A 24,456-nucleotide genomic window follows, 5' to 3' on the forward strand; every position below is an offset into this window, starting at 1 on the left:
GTGGTCTCCAGTGGCATTTCCGGGCCATCTTCTGTCAAATCCTTTCTTATTCCACTCCACTGTCTTAACCACCATTATTACTTGGGTAGTGAGTGAATGAGTATTAACACTATACCCTAGAGGGTGTGCAGGAGCTCTTAACAAAACTCTATCCTTCTGCAGTCTGCAAGAGAGTCAGACACTAATATTATTATTGTTATTGTTGTTATTATTTATTAGCAATACTTATTATTACACTTGAAGCAATGGTAAAAGAAAAAATGACCTTGAGACTGTAAACTGGGACAGGGAGGTGAAGACATGAAGTGGGTGATGGGTAAGGCTTACTATGATCATTGCCTTGCTTTGCTTTGTAGCTTACTATTTGTGTGTCCTTGGGCTATAACATTCTAGTCTTCCATGTTTCTTTTTGGACTTTATTTAAATAGTATACTTTTTCTTTCAGTCTTCTTCAACTGCTTATATGATTGACTGCTGGCTGTAACTTTAGGAGATTAGTTTCACTGTGGAACACTGAAATGCCTCTGTTCTTTGTGTTTTCATGATCAGATGCTTCTCACAGGGGTCCCTCGGCTCCTCCTGTGCAGTGTACATTAGCATTGACTCACCCGCCCTGGGAGGGCTTTTTCCTGCCTTCCCAGGGACTGTGGACCAGATCTGTCCCAGGAGATGCGGAGAGCTTCTCTGCCAGCCAGCGTGCTGCAGACACCCCCTTCTACAGGGAGATTCAAGCCCACCGTTGGCAAGGGAGGCTTGCAAATTTTTCTTGCTTGGATTTACTCCCTGAGTACCAGGGTACTCTTTTCTAACCTCTCTATGTTGTCCTCCCCTATGATACAGGAATAATCCTCTACATTACATTTTTTCCTATTAAAAAAATCAGTCAGGTCAATCATAAAGCCTATTGTAAACTTCCAATGTTGTAAATATTGTTGTTGTTAAAGTACAAATAAATCATATGACACATTTTAGTTATAATTCAAAATTATAGCTAATAAATGACTCCCTGTCCTCAAACAATGTTTATTCCTTAATGGGAATTTCAAGCAGTAGCATTGTTAAGAAAATATTGGATGTAGTTAATTAGGATATTGTGAACTGGATATATTTCTTAGTTCCCTTTGTCATAAATAAGAGGACCACTTATTATATTTTTAAGCTGGCTAGTCTAAAGGACAAAAGCATGATTGCACACGATCCCATAGCACATTCTCTTCTCTAGCTTTTAAGAAATACCCTAAGCTGTTCATGGCATAAGCCGCCTCAACTCTCTTGGATAAGGCATTATTTTCTGAACCAAGGAGTACTCCTAATTGCACTGTTCCATGATTGGCATTCTCTTTTGCTGTGTCAGTAATGAGATGATGCAGTGTGTCAAGAACTTCATCTTTTGTCTGAGATCCTCATGGTCACTTACGTTGGGTGGTAGTAGAACTCTTCTAGCACCAGCCTCATGCTTGCCCGAATTACAAGAGTCTTGGGCCCATAGAAAAACTCTTTTATCTAGTGGAGTTATTGCAGACATTGACAGTGAGTACAAATGAAAGGAATGGTTCATCTTGTACATGGAAAGTGACTGACCTGGTAAACTCTAAAGTGATACATTCAAAAAAATTAATATGACAGAACAAAAGCAATATGAATTATAACAGCACATATTGCCCCGAAAGAAGTAAAACCTCCCAAAACTCATCAGGAAACTTTTGCCTGAAAAGTCCTGTTTCCCAAATCAGAAACCGGCATTTAGAAATAGGAAACTGCAGACAGTGTAAGTGGCTGATGTTTGTAATCCTAGCAACTTCTCAACAGCTAGCTGAGATGTGGAGGGAGGATCATAGTTCAAGTGTAGCCTCAGCAAAAGTTCATGAGACCCCATCTCAACCAATAAAAAAACAGAGCATAGTAGCAGGGGTCTCTCATTCTAGCTACAAAGAAAGCATAAATAGGAGGACTATGGTCTAGAATAGTCCAGGCAAGTAGTGAGACCCTATTTGAAAAAGTGACTAAAGCAAAATATGTTTCAAGGTATAGTTCAAGTGGTAGAACACCTGCCTGGCAAACATGAGGCCCTGAGCTTCACAAAAAGACAGAGACAGAGAGAAAGAAGGAAACAAAGAAACAGAGAAACAAAGAAGCAAATTGCTTTAATAAATCTCATAACCATTCAGTTTCTTTGCCAGCAATTTATCTACAATTATATAGACAGAGCCTTTACACAGAGTTAGTCTGGACTGACTCAAATCAATAGATTTAAAATATTTAAAATAGAAGCTCCTAAGGCCATATCTTTCTATTGACTTTATTAATGCAGTTTCATTTGCATGTATGTGTAAGCTCTAGTAACATTCAGTTCCCTTTCCTGAATGTGGATTGTGCATATGTTCTATATGACTATCTGATTTCTGTATCATCCATTAATTAAAACCTTTTCCAACCTTGATTTAAGCCAAGGACTTAAAAATACAGGTTTCAGGTTTATCTAGCTCTTTACTGCCTTCTCTTGGTACTGAAATAATCAGATTTATCTAGCTCTTTAACACCTTCTCTTGGTACTGAAATAATCCCTGACATACATTGTCACTAGAGGTAAAACTTAGGGAGAGGAAAGTACACTGTGCAGGGTTAGAAAATTTTATGCACTTCTGGACAGATTTGCCTTACTCAAGATGCAACAACATTTCCTTTTCATAATAATAATGATCACGGTGCTTAAATCTAAGCATCATATACTTAGCAAATGTCGAGCCTACTAAGCTGGAAGTAAGGCGTGTTTGACATATTTGCTTTTGCAACTTAACACACCATCATTTGATAGTATACATTTCTGTATTCATTGTTTACTCAGGACTTTGAAATAATAGTATTCATTGTTTACTCAGGACTTTGAAATAATAGTTAATCAATAAATATTTGTTAAATTTGGAAGCGGGAGGCAGAGAGATCATGGTGTACTTTTCAACGCATCGATTTCTCTATAGAGAAGCATTTAGATGTGGACCTGCTCAAGGACTCCAATGGCTGACCCATGGTATATTCAAGTGATTTGTGCCAACACTCACAGTGAGAAGTCTTTAAGCCCATGTACTTTTTGAGTAGCTGCCCTTACTTATTTGTGAAGATGTAGTCAGAACACCATGTGGAGGGGATTTTTCTGTTGTTTGTGGATTAGAGCAGCATCTCTGGGAGGGTCTCTCTGTCTCTCTGTCTCTCTAGAGCAACCATGGGACACAGGATAATTGCACTATTCCTTTGTGAACCACATCCAGATGCTTTCTTTGGATGACGGTACTTGCTGTTTATGCACTACAAGTCATTATGTGATATTGTGACGGGCTTTTATTGACAAGCTTTCCTTCTCAAAACTGCTTATCAGAGTACATTATTTCTGACTTGAAAAAGCTTATTTTTCTTTCTCTCTGTCTGAACGGATTGCTTGCCAGTGGTGACTTATGGCTGGTTTCATCGATTTTTATAATGAGACAGAGCAGTATGAGGTAAATATCTGTGCCTACACACAAGGATTCTAAATCACATCCTTCAAACCACAAGCTTGATGCTACAGTCAGGCCATCTCAGAAATGTGCGTGGTGAAGGCTTCTTGAAAAAGCTCAAGCTTAGTGCACACCATTAACATGACAGATTTTAAAAAAGAGAGTTATACTCATTAGTGAGAAGCTCCTATAGGTCTTGGTCAGGCTAATCTCCTCATAGAAGATCATTTACCAGGTTGGTGCATTGGAAGAGGATGGTCTAGGTAGAAGAAGGAAGCAGAGAGCAAGAGTGAGTCAGCATGGAGTACTTTAAAATGCATCTGATTTCTCTACAGAGTAGCATTTAAACACGTACCTGTCCAGGGAGTCCAGGTAATTGATCCATTGGTGGCGCTGTCATATGTGACAGGCAAGCAAGACACTGGGAACAAAGGGAAAAGCAATCCTTGGAGAGTTCCCTCATGTTAGTTCTTAGAACCAAGGTGAGTGGTTGGATTGAATTCTCACTGTCTCATGGTGCTGAGTTGTCTTTACCCCTCACTTTTGATTCTCATCAAGGGAAATGCATTGTGCGCTATTGAAGTCAATGGAATGACAGACTCGTGTGAAGATGGCATGTGCTGGGGCTGCTGGCTGGTGGCTCTTATGTTGTCTCTGTGGGTTATTTAACTCCAGTTATATTCACTCCTCACTCTACATACGTTGCAAAGGTTGGTTTCTAGTAGGAACATCGTAGGAAGTTTTACAAACTCAAAGCACAGTGACTTTTCATGCTGTGTCTAGCCTCATGATAGTTGTCCATAGGTAAGATTTGGGAAGACCATAAGCTCACATTATGTCTACAAATGAGTTACTTATCTTTCTGCGTAGGAGAAATGTCTCTTCCTCTCCCTTTCACTCACACACACACACACACACACACACACACACACAAGTATATTATACCTGTATATCCAAATAGATGAACAGACATCAGATCTAGATAGACACACAGCCTTTGTGTAGACTACCTGACTCCCCTTTGATTCTTCTTGGATTGAATTCATGGACTGTCACATAATACTTCATGTTCTCTAACTAGAAGATTCCAGGTAGGTTTTTCATTACTTCCTTATCATTTCCCCTTTAATTAATGTTCTCGTCCTCTGAAGAAGACTCCTCCAGACCTTCCTTTATGACATCAATAAATCTCGCTGCCTCCTTCCCATCTGTTCTCTCCACAGTCCTCCTCCTTTCTGTGATCCATGTCACTCCAGTTTCCGTTGCTACCCTAAGAGGTCCGTCTTCATCTTTAACTTCTGTCTACTTTGTCTAAAATTAACTTGAACAGAAGCAGAATCTTTAAGACAAACATAATGGCAGACGTATACTAATTTTGTGAAAGTACACCGTACTCAAAATATGTTCATAATTTCTCCTACCATTTCCGTGCTTCCGCTATCCCTCCACAGATCAGATAAACTTATGAAGGGTCAACCAATTCAGCAGTGATACTCACTAGATACTATGTTGGAAGTGAACTATACAGCTTGGGAGGGAAGCATGTCACAAGGGAAAATACTGGGGAAAAAATGAAGGAGGGGATGATACTGTCCAAAAGGAAATGTACTCAATACCTAACTTAGTTAACTTCAACTCTCCATACACCACTTTATAGTAAAAAAAAATTTTACATGGAGCTTTTACTATCAACCAAAAGAAAAGCAACTATTGCCAAAAACAGAGAGAAAGATTTTTAAAAGTCCTCATGGTATTTAGGAGGAAATGATATTTGAGTGAAAAAAAATGTGTTCATAGACATCATATATTCCAGGCCCCAGAAATCTTACAGTAGAGATAGCTATACTCTGAACTTTAAAAATCATACAGTGATTTCATTTCTTAAATCATGTGTTGTTTTTCCTCTTTTGATGAATTTTTGGGTCTTCCCTAAGTGAGGGAGACATACAAAAAGTCAGCAGCAGATTACGTAATGAATATACATATATATAGTTACAGTATATAGGTATATATATATGTATATATACATACATATATATACATACGTATATATACATATACACATATATACGTATATATACCTATATACTGTAGCTTCCTATGAAATGAAATTTTAACTGATGGTAGTGAAGATGACATATTATAATGAAATAAAACATTCTGGTTAAACTATACTGTGTATATTTGGGAATAAATAGTCGAGTCAAATGAATGTTCCCCTGTAGTTCAGAGTGTAATTGTTTAATCATTTCCAGAGAAGGGAAATACTATTACATTTTAATGTCAAAACCAACTATGTGTATAAAAAGGATAAAAACTATGAATGGAATTTAGCTATATTTTTGTACTTAGGAAAGGGATTTCTAAATCTAAAATGACTCAGTAAATTACTAAGGTTTCTGGACTAGAAGAGTTGAGGAGGTGGAAGAAACCTGTGAAAGAATTGAAGAGAATGTTCTAGAGGAACAAGCATTAAGATACTCCAGAATAGCCTGGACGGGAATTGTTCTTTCATTCTGATAAACTGTTATTTATATTTCTTGGAGAGATATGATACATTTGACCACTTTATTTCTACATGGGGTGTAAAATAATAAGAGCAGCCAGCCTGCTAAGATCTCAAAGCCAGATGGTATGTATGTGTCACGCTGAGTCGACCGTTTGGAAATGCCAGCTCTGCAGAATGACTGGAGCTGAATCATACTTCAAGGTAATCCTATGTCAGACCACTTGCACCTCTCCATGCAACCTTCACATTTTAACACTCAGCTTAGTGAGTTTCAAGTTGCAGTGGATGGCATGACACATACAAGCAATAGACAACTCTAGGTAGAATGTCTCTAATGAAATTTGCTAACTGCTCTCTCAAATCCAATTATAAAAGCGGTGGGGTTTATATTTTTACCCAAGGCTACCCACCGGTGTCCACACTTCTACTTGACAATAATGGATGTTCTATTGCTGAGGTCAGGGTTGGAAGCAGGTAATTTTTTTTATGGTACTGAAGATTAAACCTAGAAGGGCCTCATGCATGCTAAGCAAGTGCTTTACTATTTTAGCTACATGCCCAGCCTTTTTATTTGTAATTTGTTTTGGAGATAGCATCTCACTAACTTTACCTAGGTTGGCCTCAAACTTTCAATCCTTCTGTCTCCATCTTCAGGGGAGTTGGGATTATAGGCATGCACCACCTTGCCATCCTTGGAATCAGGTACTCAAATCAAGGACTCTTTAATCCTGTGCCTGAGTAAGCCATCCACATAGCTGGCCACAGATTTATCTTTTTAAAGAACTCATGTTTTCCTTGTTCTGAATTGATCCTGGGCGGATTATAATGTGACAGTGGGATGTCCTGTTCTGGTCTGGCCTATCTGGGGTTAGGCGAAATGAACCCTAAGATAAAGACACAAGTGGTTTTTCCTTGCTTGCTATTGTTTCTAACATATTTATAAGGTGATTGATTTGTTGCATTGTATGTCCCTCCCCCACAGTATAACCCCTGTTTTCACAGTATTTGATGTTGGTATAATTTGGGGAGGGGAAGGAAAAAAAACAAATTGTTTAAATAGATGCTATGTCGAAAAATGAACTTTACAACTTTGGCGGGGGGGGGGGGGGCGTGTAGTCGTGGAGATGGAAGGGCAGGGATGGTAGGGGAAAAACAAAGGAGGCAACAAAGCTTGATAAGAAATGTACTTATTATCTTGCTCATGTAATTGTAACCCCTCTGTACAGTATTTTCACAATAAAAATACTTACTAAAAATTAATAAAAGAACTTACGTTTTTCTAAAGAGGTAATAAGTAGAATTGTATTTCTCTCTCTTTTTTTTTTTTTTTGGTCCGGTCGTGGGGCCTGAACTCTGGGCCTGGGTGCTGTCCTTCAGCTCTTCAGCTCAAGGCTAGCATTCTACCACTTGAGCCACAGCGCCACTTCCGGCTTTTTTCTTATGTGGTGCTGAGGAATTGACCCCAGGGCCTCGAGCATGCAAGGCAAGTGCTCTACCACTGAGCCACCTTCCCAGCCCCTGTATTTCTCTTTTACAAATAAGTCATCAGTAAATTATTTCTAATAGAAATCTGAAAATTTTCCCTGATTCTATGCCTGGTGAGTAAAATTTTGACCATAGGGAACAGATTTTCTGTTCTGCCCATCATTTGGATTGACCTCTTCCTCACTAATGCACAGTTTGGTGTTTCTACTCAGAGTTCTGGGTCATCAACACCTTCACCCCCACTTTAAGATGTTTACAAATCATTGGTGCTTAGTGATCCAGAATTCTTCCCTCAGATGGTCCAAGAAAAATATGGCAGATGTAAGCCATTCAATTTGTAATTGATTTGGCAATGTAAAAACTGATAGCTTCTTTGATTAAATGGTCTGGTATGCTGTGTTTATATTATATCATTAAGTACTGAAAACCTGTGGAGATCATTTTATTCAAGTTTGGCAAATGAAAGTTGCTCCCTATCACTTCAGACTATTGTGTTTAATTGACATCTTTATGAGTCAAGGATCAACTTCCTAACAAGCTTCCTAACACTTCCTTTGGTGGAAAGATGTCTAAATCAAAGAGAGTAAAGTCCAAGAAACATTTCTTCGTATTTGGACAGAGTTCTCTCTTTTCTTACTCAGACTATACTCATTCATATGTTCTTACTTCTTAAGATTATTTGCTAAATCTTGCTGGTCAATACAGCCACATTACACATGTGATGCTTGGAAGGAGAGGTGGAGTCAAGGGTAGAGGGTAGGTGAGTAAAGAGAGGAAATGGTGGAGAATGCAGTCATAGAGCCCAATGCATAGTCTACAAAACTAATACAATCAAGGGAAAGGGCAGGGTTGAGAGATGATGATTGTTGAAAGGAGTGACATTGATCAAGATATATTTTCTTCATAAACTGCTTTGTTGAATGGCAACTGTTACAGATAATGATAAAAAATTAAAAACCAACTAAAATAATGCACACGTTCATTTGATAACTGATATTCTTTCTATTGGTCAGGTTTAGGTGTGAGTGTGTGTATGTTCTCATGCATAGGGGTGCATGTTTCTGTGCATATTTTGCACTTGTCCCAAAATGAACAAAAATGGAAGTAGTGTTTTTTTAATTATATATTTTTATTGTAAAAATATTGTACAGAGGGGTTACAGTTACATGAGTAGGATAATGAATACATTTCCTATAGAGCATTGTTACCTCCTCCTTTGTTTTCCCCCTGCCATCACTTCACTTCCCACCTCCCCAATTCCAACCAACCCCCGACATTGTAAACTTCGTTTTCAACATAGTGTCCTGAACATCTTGTTGTCACAGTGGGTCAGCCTGCATCCCCATGTAAGCATTCCACTATATCCCTTCCCCTCCCCAAATTATAAAAATGTATATACAAGATGCAGAACACTGGCATCAAATCCAGGGATTATACCATCGGGAAAGAACATACAAAAGAAACAAAAGAATCACATAGTGCATTATAAGTACATTAAAAACAATAGCAAGAAAGATAAAAACCTCTTGTGTCCCTTTCTTGGGGTACATTTTGCTTAACATTATCTCATGTGGTCATATGTACTAGCCTTTGACCTTCTCTGCTTGTCCTAGACGTATACTAGTCATTGCAAATAAGAGAAACCATGGGACCTATGTTTCTTTGGGCCTGGCTTACTTCACTTAATATAATTTTTTCCAAGTCTTTCCATTTCCTAACAAATGGGGCAATGTCATTCTTTCTGATGGAGGCATGCAATTCCATTGTATATGTATAAACCACATTTTCTTGATCCATTCAGCTACTGAGGGCCATCTGGGTTGGTTCCATATCTTAGCTATGGTAAACAATGCTGTGATAAACATAGTTATTCTGGTAGCTTTAGTATAGCCTTGTTTGTGATCGTTTAGGTTAGTGCTCCAATAAAAAATCCTCAAAGAAACAACTGCCCAATTAATAAGTGGGCTAAAGACTTAAAGAGAGACTTCTCTGAAGATGTAATAAGAATGGCCAATAGACACATGAAGAAATGCTCAACTTCTCTAGTCATAAAAGAAATGCAAATCAAGACAACATTGGAATTCCATTTCACCCCAGTTAGAATGGCTATAATCCAGAACTCTAGTAACAACAGATGCTGGAGGGGATGTGGCCAAAAGGGAACCCTACTGCATTGCTGGGGGGAGTATAAAGTTGTTCAACCACTTTGGAAAGCAGTATGGAGGTTCCTCAGAAGACTCCACATAGAGCTCCCTTATGACCCAGCAATCCCACTTTGGGGCATTTACCTAAACGGTCACAAACAAGGAAGTAGTGTTTTTAAGATGTTTTCAAACCTAAAACAGCAATTGAAAGTGTCTTATTATTTGCTACTTGTAGAACCCTTTTAAGAGGATTCTGGTATTTTCTTACTGTGTGTCCTCTTTCAGACCTGCAGCTTGTTCTCTGTTCTCTAGTCCTGTATTGACCAGTTTGGGTGGCCATCTCTCTGTAGGTCATCCAGGCTGTCTTCTTTGGCATCTGCGTGCTGACTGATCTTTCCAGCCTTCTGACCAGAGGAAGCGGGAACCAAGAGCAGGAGCGGCAGCTCAAGAAGCTCATCTCCCTCCGAGACTGGATGTTAGCTGTGCTGGCCTTTCCTGTCGGGGTTGTGAGTATGAAATTGAATGCATTTACCCACAGAGGAAGCTTTAGAACCTCATGTCTCATTACAGGGTTATAAGAAAAAGAAAATGGGGGTGTGGCTCAGCAGAGATTGCTTTCTTTCTTTTGGTAGAGCTGAGAAGGAAACCCAGAACCTCACACATGCTAAGCATATCCTCTGTTACTGATCCACCTCCTAGTTCTGAGGTTTCCGTATTTGTTTGCTGCAGACTGGGTGGCTTAATCCACAAGAATTTATTTTCTCACCATGCTGGAGCCTGGAAGTCTGAGATCAAGGTATTGGCAGGTTAGTTTCTTCTGAGGATGTTCTCTGACTTCTAGATGGCTGCTTTCTTCTTGCCTTCTCTTTTCTCTGTGCTAGTCATGTCTTCATTCTCTCTCCCTCTCTTCCTCTCCCCACCTCCCCTCTTTTCCCCATACCCCTCTCTGGTTGTACTAGAGTTTGAACTCAGGATTTTTCCCTTGGAGGCAGGGGCTCTACCACTTAAACCACACCCAGCCTTAATTTGCCTTAGTTATTTTTTCAGAAAAGATCTTACATTTTTTCCCCTGGGCTGATTATAGACTGAGGTCTTCCTAATGAAACCTCCCACACAGCTAGAATTACAGGTGTCTGCCACCACACTTAAACTTGTTTAGTTGAGGGAGGTTCTTGTTAACTCTGTGCACATTGGCCTCAAACTGCTGTCTTCTCAATCTCTGTCTCCCAAGTAGCTAGTATTAATAGGTGTGGGCTTGCATTTCCTGTTTTTAGGAGATCAGAGTGTCCCGATATCCTCATAACCTTAGGTACTTCCTTAAAGACTACCATATTCTGATGCTTCTTAGGGTTTAAGCGTTCTGAGTATAGATTTCACAGGGCTAATGGTTTCACTTGTTAGTTTCTGCAGCAACCCCAACTTGAAATGTATGGCCCTTGGGCTCACTATTTTAATATTTTTTGAACTTGAGAGAGGAAGTCAGTAGGGGTTCATACCTCTTCACTCCCTCAAATATTACATTAGATAATATCACTGAAGTATATGCTGCTTCATATTTGGGTCTCCTCTGGAATCATTAATATTCTTCATTTTACATTAGATTTCCTCCATGGCTCAATTTCCTTTGCACATCTGTTAATTCTCCATTGTCTTACACATAAGCATGTTTTTCTAAAGGGCCCATGAGAGGATTTTAACCTGTGGTAGCTAAAAAATGAAAGAATTCTTGTAGATCTCAAATTGTGAGGACAAGAGTGTGTTACTTAATTCAATTTCAGGTCTTTCGCGTGCAGGCTGATTTCTGGGAATAACAGATTTCTGGGAATAACAGTGACGTGGGTAGCAAATGTACCAAATCCAAGGTTCATTGTGAGAAAAGTCAGAAAGTTGTCACTTAAATCCTTCCTTTGGCTCTTCCTATCTACCAGGTCTTTAGCTGGCAGAGATCTCCATATGTTTGGCATTGATTTGCTCCCCTCACCGCCCCTCCTCACCCCCCCACCCTCGTGCTGAGTTGTATTTTCTTAGGGAACCCGGAGCATCATAACCCCGTCACAAGCCTCATTCCTTCATCCTTGCACTCATACTGTGGGTGCTGTTGAAGCCATCGAGCCAGTCTGCTGCTGCAATGCTTTACCTGTTCTTACAAAACATTTCCTTCTTTGGCCTGGCCTTATAAAACTCAAATAGTTTTTATTGGAGTCGTCATCTAAGAGAAAATGTAAAGATACATACTTTCTGCACAAAAGAATTCAATCTGGAGATCCAAGTCCCTCTGTGTGAATGCATGTGTATTTTCTTCTTCATTTTAACCCATCATCCTCTTGAGTTTCTATTGAAGTGTATGGCTTCTGGAAGCCTTTGCTGGCTAGGAAGATTGTAGTAGTCATATGACACTACTTCCAAGAACACTAAAATTTATTGTGTTTGTGAATAAATATAGCAAAATGAAACTCACTGAAAGCTATTGGGTAATGCGGGGTAGGGTGGTTGAAGTGAGTGAGAGCCATTGGTGTACACTTAAAAAATGAATGATGGGAATGCGGGACTCACTCCGGGGGGGAGGAGGAAGTACTAGTAGGAAGTGGGGTGGGAAGTGGAGAAGATGAAGGAGGGTGAATATGAAAAAAAGAATCTATGTGCATATACGAAAATGTAACAGTGGAGCTTGTTTTAAAGGGTTTGGGAAGATGTGTGTGTGTGTGTGTGTGTGTGTGTGTGTGTGTGTGTGTGTGTGTGTGTGTGTGTGTGTGTGTGTAGGGAATGAAGGTGGATGGGGTGGAGTGAGTCTAACTAAGCCACAGGGCGTGCATATTTGGGCATGTCAAAATGAAACCTTTATAACTAAAAGGTAGTAAAAATATAATAGATTATGTAGAAAACAACAGCAAGAAAACAAGCAAGCGAAGTGCTGTGGTAGACTCTTCTGGCTTCGGCTGCTCAGGAGATTGAAACAGGGGCAGCCTTTGAGCCCAGGTATCTGAAGTCAGCCGGGGCAGCATAGTGAGACCCCCCCCCCCTGCTGCCATCTGAAAAAGAACTAAGTAAAATCACACGGCTGACAAGCTTCCTCTTGTCTCCCCTTCTCCTGTCCTGTGGTTTCAGGCTGTCTTTATAGCGAAATTCTGCCCTCTCAGCCTTGCTCCTCCCCTCACAGGGTGTGCTGGAGATGGGAGGAATGTGTCGATTCTCCATGTCCTTCTAGAATTTGGTGTGTGCATGCTTTATGACTTGTAAATAGAGCTATGGCCTTTGGCTTCTTGTTTGTTTTCATCACCACATCTGATCATTTTTCTCCCTATTCCACTATTTTTGTTGTTGTTGTTTCCTCTGTTTGGAAGAGGGGGAGGAGTTAAAGATACTTGTCATCCTCACCACTCGTGTGTGTGTGTGTGTGTGTGTGTGTGTGTGTGTGTGTGTGTGTGTGTGTGTGCGCGTGCGTGCACACGCGCCTTGGCTAGTTGGCAGTTCCCTGTCAGCAAGCCGGATGTCAGCTGAGCATGCCTCCCCGGCTTCCTGCATTCCCTGGTGAGTGGGAAGTGATCAGTATTCTATATATCCACAGAAGAACTTGAGGATTCAATGATGAATCAGAAATGGACAACTTCATAGACTATTTTTTTTTTTGGCATCACTAGGAATTGAACCTGGCCTCAGGCTTTCCTAGAAAAGTGCTTTACTGTGAGCAATATCTCAACCTTGTTCAATTTTTTGAATTCATTTTTTTTCTTGGCCACTGATACTTTAGAATCATTATTTCCATTTTCATATTCTTTCTCCTTTGAAGTCACTTACCTACCATTTTTTTTTCCTGGCCTGGAGGGAGAGGCCCAGCCTGCAGAGCTTAACACTGCAGAGTGGGAATAGGGTTAGTGCTCAGCACGCCCTGAACACACAGATTTGAGACCTGCAGCCTGAGTGCACATAAATCCTTACCATGCATGCAAATGGTTCATGGCAACATTTGAAGTGAAGGAACACCTTTTACCATGTTGGTTAGTGCAGTTAAAAAATCCTCTACAGCAACACGTCAAGCTCCCTCTATGTACCAGGGAGCACTGGCCTGAGGGGAAGGTGCCAAAGCTGGGCTTTGAGACCCACTGAGGTCTCCCCAAGTCACCCCAGCTGCCAGCATCTCCGAGCTTCCTGCTGCTTCCTGCTTGGCTTCTTCCGAGCCCCTGCGTTTTATTTGTCACTCTGTTACTAAGAAAACAATATTATTTGTGTAGGCGAAAAGACAAGGGACATAAAAAGAGGGCTGTCCAGTTTACCTCCCTGCTCTAGTTTTTCCTTAGAAACTTCATGGGCCTGAGCTTTTCTTGGTGTTCTCTCTCTCTTCTCCCCCTCCTCCCCTTCCCCTTCCCCTCCTTTCTCCGTTACCCTCCTCTCCCTTGTCTCATTCTCTTCCTTTCCCCTTCTCCCTCTCCTCTTTCTTCCTCTCCTCTGCTCTCCTCTCCTCTCTCTCCCCTCAGCTTCAAGAAGCCTTGGGTAGGTTATCTAGGACTTGTCACGTCTACACTAATGCTTCCTGCAGGAAGGAGGTTAATTGAGAGTTGACAGTAATTGCTTTAGTGATGTAGTGACCTGTAGACCTAGCATGTCTGCTTCACTGTCTCTTATCTCAAGGAGATATAAAAATAACAAAACATCCCAATCAAAGATAATTGAAGTAAACTTGGGTTTCAGTTTGACCTTGAAGAATTCTGGCAGGGCTGTGGGAATGAACATCCCTTGGATCTTCTTGATTTGTGTCCATTCCCATCAATGCAAAGCCAGCCTTGATTAGTAATGCTAATGGCCGGAAACCACCACCACTCCCCAAAGCCTTGCAACTCATTTCACGGGGATAACCCACGGGAGGCTCTTCTTACCGCATGCAGTTTATTTCTGAACCCTGTCACCCTTTTAAAGAAGCCTTACAAATAATTTTCTGACAGTATGTGGTCTGCAAGCACCGAAGTTTATTAGGAACAATCAAACCAAGAGCACTTTGGGTCTCCTGTGAGTTTGTTGACTTTTGTGCTGGCAGATACCATGATAGTTAAGAGAATAGGCTTAGACTTTCAACCCCCCAAACAAGAAAAAATGAGCGTGATGAGTATAAAAATGCCCCTCTCAGAAAACCTACATGTGCTGCAAAGCAGCTCTTTTATGACAAAGAATTCTGCATTTCCCATTAATTCAGCTTTGGCATCTTGTTCATTTGCAGCTGCTTATCACATCAGTAGTACCTCCTTGTCCTGGTATTGTCATAGGTTGCTTGGCCTGGCTTGTTCCAGTATGTAGAAACACAGGCCCCTCTCTGGGCGGGTTGAAGGAGACCTTGGAGAATTGAATCTGGTCTCACCTGGATTGGGCATCAGTCCAGCACATGTTTTATGAACCATTCAGGAATTTGTCCTTCCTATCTGAGTTTAGTCTCAAAAATGACCATTTCTGGTATTATAATCATGTCTTGTAAAGACTTCGTGAAGATATTATAGGTACCAACCTATTCAACAATCTCTAAAATCTGTTTTATTTGTTGATAGAGACAGTATGGTACCTGCTGGCTTAAAAGCTACTATAAAAATGGAATTCACATTTTCAAATACAAAATCCAAAAAGGAAAAGTGTACTGATGTTATTTTCAAAAAGTAATTTTCAAAAACCATTATCAATCAATATACTAGCTAAGTCTGACCTATCTGGAGGACCATTTTTGCTATGTATGTAATTAAGATCAGCATAGAATTCATAAAACATTTTCATTTTGACTTTTATTTTTGTTCATGTGTTAGAGGTACCGGGCTGGAACTTGTGGCTTTGCACTTGCTAGGTCAAATGTACTATGTATGACTTGAGCCACATTCCCAGTCCTTCTGAATTTTAAATGTAAGAGACTGGCTTAAATGGGAGGCAAACACGCTAACATTACTTGCTAATATTAATATATATTAAAGTAACACATAAGGGAAGACAATTTGATTTTATTTTAGATTATAATGAAAAACACTTGTTTTTGTTTTCGCTTTTTCCTTTTGCTGGTACTAGGGTTTGTACTCAGGGGCCTCACTCTCATTCAGGACACTTGCTTACAACTGGTGCTCTACCACTTGAGCCATGCCTCTAGCCCAATATTCTTTCTTTTATCGGTCATGGGGCCTGAACTTTGTCAAACAGTGGACCTGGGCGCTGTCCCTCAGTTCTTTAGCTCAAGACTAGCGCTCTACCACTTGAGCCACAGCGCCACTTCTGGCTTTTTCTGCTTCTGTGGTGCTGAGGAATCGAACCCAGGGCCTCATGCATGCAAGGCAGGCACTCTACCACTGAGCCACTTTCCCAGCCCAAGCCCAGCATTCTTTTAATTAATTGGAAATGAAGTATCAAGAGCACAGACCTATCTGCCTATGCTGGCTTTGAACTGTGATCCTCCAAGTCTCAGCCTATTGAGTTGCCAGGATTATACATAGAAGCCACGTGTGCCCAGCAGGGATGATTAAAAAAATCCTGGCTTTGTTCTACACACGGTGGAGTTAACTTTAAAATATACTTAATATTCCTTCATTCTCTCTATTAAATTTTTATGCCAACTCTTTTCTATCTTCTTTAAGTCTCTGCTGATGTTTTAAGTTTTTAAAAATCCTTCCTGCATAGAACTAAGGATGTAAGTTGTCTTAGAGGGAAAGTTTGTAGTTAAAAATTCAGCATCATCAATAAACAAAATAAGCCAAATATTTCCCTATTAGAGAAAAAAAACTCCTATAATTAAAAACAAGTTGCCTGTCAATCCCTTTTCTAGTAGTTAAACATTGATTAAATAGATGATCCTGATAGAGAACCAAAATGCTTTTCGGCCAGGTTACATATTCTCTCCTAAATGAGAACCACACATTTGCACGTGTTCATACTAATTCAGATTAGTCAGCTTTCTGGATGCTTTCCCAAACACAACAAATAATCACACTTTACAAAATTTGATTATAGGTAAAATTTTACTTTTAATGACACTGTAGGAAAACCCACACCTTTATATTCAGATTGTAAACACAGAATTTCAAGTCTGTAATTATTTGTGGTAGGCTGAGCCCACTGTGTATAGCAAGTACTGGGGTCTGGAGTCAAGGATGGTATGGACTAAGGGTTGACCTTGCCCTCCAAAGGTCTCACAGTCTAGAGTGAGTAAATTTCTTAGCTGTAGCAACAAGTAGATTAAAATGAGACATGAGGAGAGTAGACCAACACATGTGTCCAAAGCTGAGAGATGTAGCCACAAAGAGGAAGGAGATAATTGTAAGGAGTGGGAGGTCCTGCTGGAAGACTTCCCAGAAATGATGATATCTGAGCTCTGGTTTGAAGAATGACTAAGAATTTATTGGATATGCAAGTTAATGATGCTTTTACCTGCAAGTAACTAGATATTCCACATACCTACCTGGCTTATTTGTCCACTTCAGTCAAGCCTCTGCTCAAATAACCACCCCTCAGCCAAGCTTTGGGAATAATCTATGTGAATTTAACCAGCATTTTGTCCTCTGTTCCCTTCCTTGCTGATCTTTGCCATAATGATGGTCACTTCTAATCATATTATAATATGTTTATTCTTTTACTTATGTAGTATATATCTGCTTGTACTTGGTTTAAATTCTGTGATCCAGGAAGGTTGTGTGGTTTATTTTCTGCTGACTCCAAGTACCAGGAGTATTATATATGTAGTTATGTATTAGTCACATGCAATCTATCCAGTTGTGGCTTAAGCACTACAGAGGCTTACTATCTCATCAAACACCATGAAGCCTGTAGAGAGGCCATGTCAGGGTGGTGTTGCTCAGTATTATTATTTGAACTCTATTTTCCCCTTTTCTAGCTTTCCTGGGTCCCCTTTCTTGAGCTTGGACTTGCCCACTGAGGTCATAATACTGCTACCAAAGCACCAAGGAACCCATTCTTTGTATCCACGAAGAAGACTAAAGCATCACAGGGAGCCCTCCCCAAGGGTGCCTCTCCTGCTCAGGCAATGCTCCATTCTGGGCATTCCACAGCAGATTCCCCCTCGTGTCCCCATGTTTAGAACTACCGCATGGCTAAAAGTAGCTGCGTGGGTAGCCAGGAAAGCAGGTAGAAGAGAAGGAAGTATGGCCACCACGAAAGTTTAGATTAGTCATGGTTTACCCTTAGGGGTTGGATGCATCGCTGCCCAGACAAAATCAGAAGTTCCAAGAAATATCGTTAAGTACTAGGTTTTGAGAGTAACAGTAAAATGTCAAGTAAGTGAAAATAAATAGGATTTTGAGGCAATTTTTAGACATTATGAAATATATGCCATAAATCTTGGGGAGACTAATTTTGGACATTGGCTACTGCAGTGAAGAAAGACATGCTTTCCCACCTATTGTCTCCCGATACCTTTGTCAATTCCTTCTCACCAAAATCATTATAAATCTGACATCTAGAGAAACTTTCTCAGAGAAAATCAGATTTCTTACACAGTTGGTTCATGTTTAATTTCTGAAAGGCCCTACAAAATCTGTCAGAAGTGGTTCTTATTTTAGACCCCTGACTCAGAAATCCAGACAGCTGGGTCTAATAAATCTCCTTTTAGTATCCTCCTCCCTAGAAATTGTACAAAATTGGGTGCTTCTTTGTTCCATTTCAGAGTTCATCATCTCTGGGAATGCACACACACACACACACACACACACACACACACACACACACACCCCACTCAGAAAATGAAGATATCTTCTTTCTATTTTTATATCATAAGTAAAATATGTATTTGAAATTTGAGAGCAAGAAAAGCTAGAATTGAAGGCCTGGCATAGTGGCTCATGGCTGTTATCCCAAGTCTAGATGGAGAACAAAGTTATAGGGACCTGGTCTCAACAAATTAGCTAGGTAAGGTGGTATATGTCTATAATCTCAGCTTCTTGGGAGGTCTGAGTAGAAGGATCATTGTCCGAGACCATCCTAAGCAAAAGCGTATGACCCTATCTATAAAAAGGCTGAGAGCATGGTTCAAGGGGTAAGACTAAGTGTAAGGACCTGTGATCAAACTTCAATACTTCAAACAAAGAAAACAAGCTATACTTGGTCTTCAGTAATAAGTATTTTCTATGAAATAGACATGATTCCTGTCCTTAGAAATAGGAGTCCTCCAGCCAGTCTTCAGAATATCCTTGTTTTGGGGCAAGATACAGTGTGGCTGTTGACACACACACACAGAAAGAACACTATTCATTTTATTCTTTCTCTGCACAACTTCATCTACTTTCTCTCTTTTTTAAATCCCATATCTTCAACCCAATTGTGTATGCACAGGAAAAGAAAAAAAATAGAAATTTTAGGGCCTCCTTGCAATTACTACAGTTCCGTTGGGTATACTGAAGTAACTCTCCCCTGCTTTGGCCCCAATCCGTGTACTATGTTCATGGAAGGAAGGACTCAGTGGTCTTCCTACACTCCGTGGTCACCATGGGAATGATTTGCTTATTTCACCAGGCATAGCCGCTGTTGGGCAGACTTCCACTCATCATGTGTTTTCACACCCTATTAGGGATACTGAGAAACACAGGTAAGACTGCCAGAACACCAGGGGAGGAAGAGGAGAAGATGGGAGAGGGTGAGAAGTGGATGGAACAGCAGTTCTTACATAGTGTTGCTCACTTAGCTCATTCTCTCTTCTCTTTAAAAGAAAGTCTATTTATTCATACACCTGATATGTATGTTACTCACCCATGGGGAGAACACATACTAGGGGGGTTGGGGCCGCATTGGTGACTTTTGGCCCTACCTGAGGAGGGTGAAGAGAACCTCAAAAGAAGGAGCCTTCAGCACTCATCTGCTTGCTTGTGTATATGAGCTGTTCTGGGTTTCTTATCACTTTTTCTGTTGTCCACCTAGAGGAAATAGGATAGGAGGTAAAGGAAGAATCCTAAACATAAATGAGTTTCAAAGCACGGCTGGAGAGGATTAGTCACAGCTGTTTGGATGGACGCATGGGTTAGAGGATCTGGTGCCAGGCCGTGCCAGCCCGAAGTGTAGACCCTAAGTGAAAACTGGTATGCTTCCAGGGAGGTTCCCTCTTACCTCTTTGTTTTGCCTGGAAAATCAGCTACAAGATAAGAAGACTGATTACATACCAAGACAAACGACTGAGCAGAAAGATGACCAGTAAGATGAGCCTGCAAGTGTGCCCAGGACCCCGGTTATAGCACAAAACAAAATTTGTATCCTCAAGTCAACAAAGAAAGGCATCTTCAGATGGACTCATAGAGGAACATTTTTGTCTGAATCTCTGGAAATAGGAACTAGTGCCTGTCTCTTCTTACCCCAGAGCTCTAGAAAAGACACCATCAACTTAGATGGCTTTGCTGTGGCCTCTAGCTTTGGTTTCAAGCCTGTGAAGCAGCAGTCTGCTTGTGCTTTCTGAGACTTTTCATTCTCCCTTACCTTAGGGGCAAGTCCCCCAAACAGCCCAGGAGCCTGAAAACGTACAGGACAAGAGCAAACCTCTACTGTGTGTTCACTGTGGGCCAAGCTCAGCGCTCTCACAGTGTGACTGAGGTTCCTCCTCCTCGCCCCGAGAGGCAGGTAGAAGTCTCCATCATCCCATCCTTATTTTACAGACAGAACCAGCTTTGTTTCACAGCTTGTTTGCCTGAGTTTATGCAGCTAGTAAAGAATGCTTTGAAACCAATGCAGCAGTTGAACGCAAACACCACATGAGTGGAATGATTCCTTTTAGAAACTTTCTCAGGCAAACCAAACTACATTTTTTTTTTTGGTCAATCCTGGGGCTTGAACTCGGCCTGGGTGCTGTCCCTGAGCTCTTCAGCTCAAGGCTAGCACTCTACCACTTGAGTCACAGCACCACTTCTGGTTTTCTGGTGGTTTATTAGAGATAAGAGTCTCAAAGACTTTGCTTCCCCAGGCTGGCTTTAAACCAGAACCCTCAGATCTCAGCCTCCTGAGTAGCTAGGATTACAGGCATGAGCCACCGAGGCCCAACCAAACTAAACTTTTCTTTTTGGCTTCTGATTCATAAGACAGGATTCAGTGGTGCACAGAGAGCCTGAGCAGACCAGAATGTCCAGTGTTGGAGAATGTTTGAGAAGAAAGAAAGAAAGAATTGTGTCATTAGTTCGCACAAGGCTGTGGGCTTTGCTGTCTTGTCTTGATAAATTCCCTCACACTCTAGAAACTGCTGTTTGAAAATCTTTCCTACCTTGTCTTCTCATTTCAACAACTGCATATTGTCTAAACTGCCATAGGTTCATCCACCAGTGTTTGTCTTTAGTATGTAAAAATAATATTTTTATCCATTCAAATTAGCTACATTAAAAATAAAGGTTGCAAATGTATCCAATATCATGTGAAATAATCTCTAGCTTTCCAAGAACACCAAGTTCATAACTACACAATTGCAAAAAAATGCTTTGGACAAGAAATGACCCAGCACCTTCTACCAGACCCATGGTATCCTAACGCTTGAATCATGCCTACCCAGTAAAATCTAAGCATTTCTGAAAGCCAGTCATTTTTCAATGAAAACTGCTTTCCTTTTAAAATTTGTAATGTACTCTGCAATGGTATTTGACAAGGATCTGAGGTGATATAAGTCAAATCAGTTAATGCGACAAAATAAGTCCTAGGCCTTGGTACTGTGTAGAAAGGCCTACTGTAAGTAATCTTGTTTCTTCCAGTGTTTTCTGTTTTATGATGGGAGAGTAGCAGAGGGACATTCTTACACTTTTTAATAGAAAAGAAAGGGAAGGCAGGAAGATGGGCAGAAATCTAGCTAGATACTATGGTACATTCCGTTAGTCTGTGTGGAGTGCTGAACATCCGTCACTGTGTTGTCCGTTTCCTGGGACTCACTAACTGTGGGAGTGGGAGTGCAAATTCAAGGCATTTTTCGGCTACCGGCAGTCTCTCATCGCTGCAGCTTTACTTCTAAAGTGTGTTGCAAATCGGCAGTTTATTCCCCTGAAACCTTCTGCCAATATACATTTTTCGCTTGTCTTCAATTACAACCTCCCGTTAGAATTTTCACTAGGGGAAGTTATTTGCTAATACTACTATTGATAAATGTTGGGTTTTCCTCCAGTTTTGTACCTATTCATGGGCAAATCTTCTCTAAGCACTTTTGTATATATTTTGTACTGACCCACACGTGAAAGACATTCTTCAGGACAAAGCTTTCCAAACAGGGTGCTATCATGAACTATAAGTGAGTCGAGGTGTATTGATCACCTCCGCTTCTGAGAGCCTCACCACAGTCTGAATCAGCCATGTCCTCTAGCAGAGACTTTTAATCTTCCTTTGCTACCTGAAGGGGTAACTTGGGGCATTTGTTCCATGACACAGCTGGGTGGCAAAATCCTGAATCCCCTTCCCTACATGTCCAATGTAAAGAAAAGTTCCCCACACCTCCTTCTGTACCTCCTTTGCATCAGCACCTCAATAAGTACACGTTAGCTTCACCATACGTCCACTTTGAAGAACTGGTCATACCCAACATACCAAGGTTAGCCCCAAAGAGCATACCGTGATCAAAGAGCCATGGATCATTCTGGGCTATCTGATCATCCTTTCCATTCTGTCTGCTCAGGTGGCTGTAATTTCTGTTGTTTTATATCTTACATTGTGAGCACATCAGTGGCCCCATTATATTGATTTGCCCTTATTCCTGTAGCTTCATGGATGAGCATAAGGGGAATAAATGACTTCTCCCCTCAAGGCCCTCTCATAATGGACACCACCTTGCAAATTACGCCCCTCTCGACCAGCATGGCTCTCTAGGCAGTAAAATAAACCTTCAGATATCACTCTCTGACAGAGAACACTGCCACCACCAGAAGCCAGCTCCAGGGAAGTCGGATCCTATTGGTGAGAACGAACACATAAAGGCCGTCATTCTCTTGTCTCGGGTCCTGTTGGACCATCTCAACAAATGCTGCAGACTGTAAGAAGATAGAGAAGTAGGAGGTTTGAGCAAGATGGGTGAAGTTTCAGGCTGCCGACACAGGGAGGTCACAGGCACAGCTTCTGAGGATTCCGTTCTCAAAGTCCGAGAGCGAGCTGAACACAGGAACTTATTTGATCTATTCTGTGCTTCATGACAGGTCAGTTCCTAGGAGGAAAGTAGAAAAGGGAAACCAGGTGCATGGGGAAAAATACATGCTCGAGGATGAAGGGGAAGAGCCACTTTGTTTTTATAAACACTCCCACTCACAGTACCCTGTGTGGGAGACCTCATCCAATGAAGAAAGCATTCATCCCTCTCAACACTGCAACACTGGGGTATACACCTCACTGTGGGGATGAGTCCCAAACCTAGACCAATGCACATAAGCTGAAGTGCTAGGGAAAAACTTAAGTAACAAAGGGAGTATGAATCCGGGGTGCAATACAAGATTCAGGCATGACAAGCAGCAAAAAGTCCATGTTGCTCCTGTAGCCAGTCTATGTCATAGTCTAATCCTTCCAAGATGCTCAAGATTCCACAAATGTATTCATGTCTAACAATGACAGGAGTGGATTCTTCCATTCTGTTCCTCGCTGCTACCTTGTTGTGTCATGATCGATCCAGAGAACCAGCTGGATGGTTTCTTTCCATGTAGGTCCACTTCTCCTCTCCTTTGTCTGTTTGCTTTTTTCTAGAATTTTTCTAGATTTTTCACCAAAAATTCTCCATATTTCTATGAAGTACAGGCTTTTCTAGGGAACTCAGAAGTAGCTGTGACAGCCTCTCACATTTATTTTGTTCGATCATTCTATTGTTAATCCATTCAAAGGTATCTAATACCCATATATGCAAAAACATATTTTAAGAGGTTAAAAGCATTGACTTTGGGGTTTCACCTCCTGGCTTGACCACTTATTAACTTTGACACTTGAAAAGTGATTGAAGTTCTCTAAAGTGAAGTTTCTTCATCTATAAAATCAGAAAAATAATAAATAATAGCTAGGGCCTGAAGTGCTACCTCACTGCTATGATTGTAATACTCAAAGAGATCTTGCTTGTAAAGTTTCTGGTCTATATGTTACAGAGGGACAAAAAGGAAGTAAATATAAGCCAGCCTTAATAAAGCACTGGGAAAGATTACATTTACTCAGTGCTTTCAAAATGACAAAATTATAGTGATGGAGAAAAAATCAGTGGTTGCCAGGGGCTGGGTTTGTAGGGAGAGTTGACTTCAAAGGAGTAGTAGGGAAGTTTCTGTGTGATACTTACTCTTTTCTGTATCCTGATCATCATAATGATTACACAGATGTTTACTGTGATGAGGCTTCATAGTTCAGTGTTTTCTGTGCAAAAAGTGAGTGCAAAAACATGACAAATCTGAGTATGATAATCTGTAGTTTAGCTAGTTGTGTTGTGCCAGTGTCTAGTTTTGTTGTTGTTTTGAAAGGGTACCGCGGTTAGGCTTGGTACTCCCATTGGGGGAAAACTGTGTGCAAGTATGCACAAGAATACTGTGTGATTTTTTTTTTCAGCCTCTTACAGGTGAATAGTTGTAGACTATTTAAAATGGAGTTTAAAGATGCAAATATAAAGCACCCAAAAGAGGCATGAGGATGAGTTGATGAGAGAGGAGATAGACTGGTCTTTTCCCTCATGGAGCTTACATTCTACGGGGAACAAAAAACAGTCATTAATTGCATAGTTATTTCTTTTTTATCATGGCGCAGCTCAGTTAATATAGGAAAAGCATAATGTGCTATGTGAGCATGTACAAAGTAAAGAGATCAGCTGGGTAAAGTGTGGGAGGCTTCTTAAAGGGTGTGGTACCTAGCTTCCACCAATACAATGGCTGTGAGCTGGATAAAATGAGGGAAAGAA

General features: G+C 40.7%; 1 protein-coding gene across 2 annotated transcripts in view; it reads left to right on the top strand.

Moving 5' to 3' along the window:
- Window positions 1–24,456, top strand: part of Aig1 (androgen induced 1) — a 215,014-nt gene that overhangs the window by 38,485 nt on the left and 152,073 nt on the right. For both annotated transcript variants that reach the window (XM_042669087.1, XM_042669133.1), the window contains one exon: window positions 9,980–10,135. In XM_042669087.1, coding sequence (XP_042525021.1) covers window positions 9,980–10,135 — 156 coding nt within the window. The remainder of the gene's footprint in view (window positions 1–9,979; window positions 10,136–24,456) is intronic.

This window comes from Dipodomys spectabilis, unplaced genomic scaffold (genome assembly GCF_019054845.1).
Source record: "Dipodomys spectabilis isolate Male_0828 unplaced genomic scaffold, ASM1905484v1 ptg000001l, whole genome shotgun sequence".
Lineage (NCBI taxonomy): Eukaryota > Metazoa > Chordata > Mammalia > Rodentia > Heteromyidae > Dipodomys > Dipodomys spectabilis.